The following is a 3,059-nucleotide window of genomic DNA, read 5'->3' as shown; positions in this document are numbered from 1 at the left end:
TTGTGCACACAAGGCGTCCATGTCACCTAAACATTCTAGAAGCTTCCAGAAGACTTCTGGACGATTCACAGCTGGCATCAAAGATGCTCTATCCGACATAGAGGACAACGCGTGTCACCACTAGCAGAACGCCACATAGGCCTGCGACAATCCAGGGAGCAAGACTGACAACGCCAGTACGAGGTACCCAGCGCAGGCGAATGCAATGACGCCACGTGTACCACTACACTCGCCGTGACAGAGCAGACCAAGAGGATATTCCCCTTGGTCGGACAGCTGGCGCGCGCACACAGCTGGCACAGCTGCTTCCTCCTTCTTCACCCTCCGGCTATAAATAGGACCCTTCATCATTCAGGTTCAGGATCTTTTCTCTCCCTATTTCACTCTATACACACACTGTTTATTTCCTCTCGAAACAGTACTTATTCTCACGCCGGAGCCTGGTTAAGAGGGAAAATCCCTTTCCCCTCTCTTAACGAGACTAACGGTGTTTACTGTTTTGCAGATCTCAGGCCACCGATACGAGCAAGAGAAGAGGTTGAACCCCATGAGTGAAACGACCCCCTTGGTTATCCTTGTGTTAATCACTGTTTCAACATTGGCGCCATCCGCTTTTTTGCAAAACCACTCTCACCTCTTTTCTTTCCTAAAAAACACTCGTAAAAATGGCAGACCAAAATCATTCACACCCAGCTGACGGAGAAGTTTCTTCCTTTGAACTGGTTTCGGACACGGCACACGTCCAAAGGGGTCAAAGGAACGAGACCATCCAAGAGGGTCAACTGAACAACGAGTTTCCATCCATCTTTGGAAGTGCGTCCAGGGCTGTTAGCCAAACCACAACTGGACCCACCTTCCAAACACCAGCAAGAATCATCACTCAAACCACAAACGGAGCTGCTCTCCAATCTCTAACGGGGATATTACACCAAACACCTCCGCCGATGCAGACCCTAAGCCATGGAGCAGGCCCTTCTGCTCCATCGGAATAAGCACAACTCAACTACTCTGCACTTTTAGGGCTACCCGAGGGAAAAACTCTGGCTTCCTGGTATGCCGAACAAATGGCGTCCATAAACCTCGTTTATACGCAGCTCAGCGCACAACAAGCCTTGCTCCAAGCACAGGCTAACCAATCAGCATTCGTAACTCCACAACCAAGGTCCCTGAGTACACACACGGCTCAGCAGACAAACGCGTGGAACTTACGTCCAGAAAGAGGACCAGTGCAAAACGTAAGAAGACCTAGCGTATACGACACGCGCGATACTTATGCTGAGACAGAGAGCAACTTCGTTCAAAACTCCAATCTACAACGAAGGCCGATCCAAACCCGTTTGGGCGCGCGCAACATGAATACGGAATGGGAAGAGGAGGAAGACGACCCAACTTACAAGGAAGAATCCACAGTGTTTAGCAGACTTCCTCCGGAGCACGAAGCATACAAACCAACCAAGCGCGCAGGGTATAACCCCAAAGCAGAGCATGATTACACCTTGAGCTATCGTCCTGAGGACATGGCTGAAAATTCAAAATTCATTCGAGAAATCGCGTGCGCGGCCATTGACAAAACGAAATTACCACACAACGTGGGTAAATACAACGGGTTGATGGACCCAGACGATCACCTCCAGGTGTTTAAAGGCGCAGGAGCAACAGGCGGGTGGAACTTACCAACATGGTGCCACCTGTTTGCTCAGACATTCGTCGGCGCGGCGCGCATTTGGTTTGACAACTTACCGGCTGGCAAAATCAAATCATGGGTCGATTTCCGAGAGAAGTTCCTAGCACACTTCTCTCAGCAGCGAATGCAAGCCAGAGATCCGGGTGATTGTTTGAACATATGGAGAAAAGACTATGAAAGCGTAGAAGATTTCATTACAAGGTATAACAAAGAATGTTTAGAGATCGGAGACATACCAGAAAAGATGGTGTGCGCACACTTCATGCGAGCAGTCAAGTGCGACGATCTGGTTAAAAGAATCAAAGGGCGAGATGGAGGACCCAAAGACTGGGAAACCTTCATCGAAGCAGCCAAGACTATCGCGCAGACAGACAGGCAACTGACCGGTGACGATCACCGTCAGCGCGCGCACAACCATAACGATCGAAACAGCAGAAGGGGTAGAAATCAACCCTGGAGGGCTTCTGGGCACAGAGAAAGAAGCCCCTACGGGACGATGCACGCCATACGATCAACCAGATAGCCCATCGAAAAGAAGTGAAGCGCGAAAATAGAGAAAATCAGTGGACTCCACTAACCAAAACACCTTCTGAAGTTTTGGCCACAGAGAACCATCAGTTCAAACCACCTTTGCAAATGCGCAACAAGAGAGGCCAAGACCCAAATCTCTTCTGTGAATTCCACAAAGATACGGGCCACTTAACCGACGACTGTTTCAGCCTAAAGCAAGAAATCGAGAGAGCCCTACGAGATGGAAAGCTCACTCATCTGGTTAAAGGCGGAAAGCGCGACTACCGCCAAATACAAAGAAGAGACGAGGGACCAGATAACAAAAAGCTCAGAAAGCTAGAAACACACATGGTGCAAGGAGGTCCACGAAGACCAAGGAAAAACTACAACAAACGCGCGCAAGATGATTCATGGCGTGAAAGGCAAGTTATTTTTCCAGTTGTTAGAGGAGGTCCAAGAGAAAAGCGACCAATAATCATTCCGGGTGTGGTCGGCCACTACCAGACAGATTACATCTTCATTGATCCCGGGAGCACCGCGGATATTATATATGAACAGTGCTTCAATCACTTTGATCAAGAGGACAAGGCGCGCCTAGAGCCAGTCGATTATCCACTAACTGGTTTCTGCAACGAGGCCGTCTTTCCCCTGGGACAAATATCATTTCCGGTGTTGCTTTCAGACGGGAGAAATTCAAGAACTGAAGAAGTCACATTCATGGTATTGCCGGCGCACTCAAGACATGACATCCTCCTGGGAAGAGAATCCCAAGGAGATTTCAGCATGATCTGCTCTGCACCACATTCCGCTGTTGGTTTCCCCACCGAAACAGGCATTGCGCTGATATATGTCAGCAAGGAAGTTT

The 3,059-nt window shown here is 49.2% G+C and overlaps 1 protein-coding gene across 1 annotated transcript; it reads left to right on the top strand.

Annotated features, from left to right (window-relative positions):
• Positions 1 to 1,064: 1,064 nt before the first annotated feature.
• Positions 1,065 to 2,207, top strand: LOC110920339. Its single transcript, XM_022164554.1, has one exon. The coding sequence runs from the start codon at positions 1,065 to 1,067 to the stop codon at positions 2,205 to 2,207; it is 1,143 nt and encodes a 380-aa protein (XP_022020246.1).
• Positions 2,208 to 3,059: the final 852 nt, after the last annotated feature.

This window comes from Helianthus annuus, unplaced genomic scaffold (assembly GCF_002127325.2).
Source record: "Helianthus annuus cultivar XRQ/B unplaced genomic scaffold, HanXRQr2.0-SUNRISE HanXRQChr00c164, whole genome shotgun sequence".
Taxonomy (NCBI): domain Eukaryota; kingdom Viridiplantae; phylum Streptophyta; class Magnoliopsida; order Asterales; family Asteraceae; genus Helianthus; species Helianthus annuus.
This window is presented reverse-complemented; position numbering and strand designations above follow the sequence as displayed.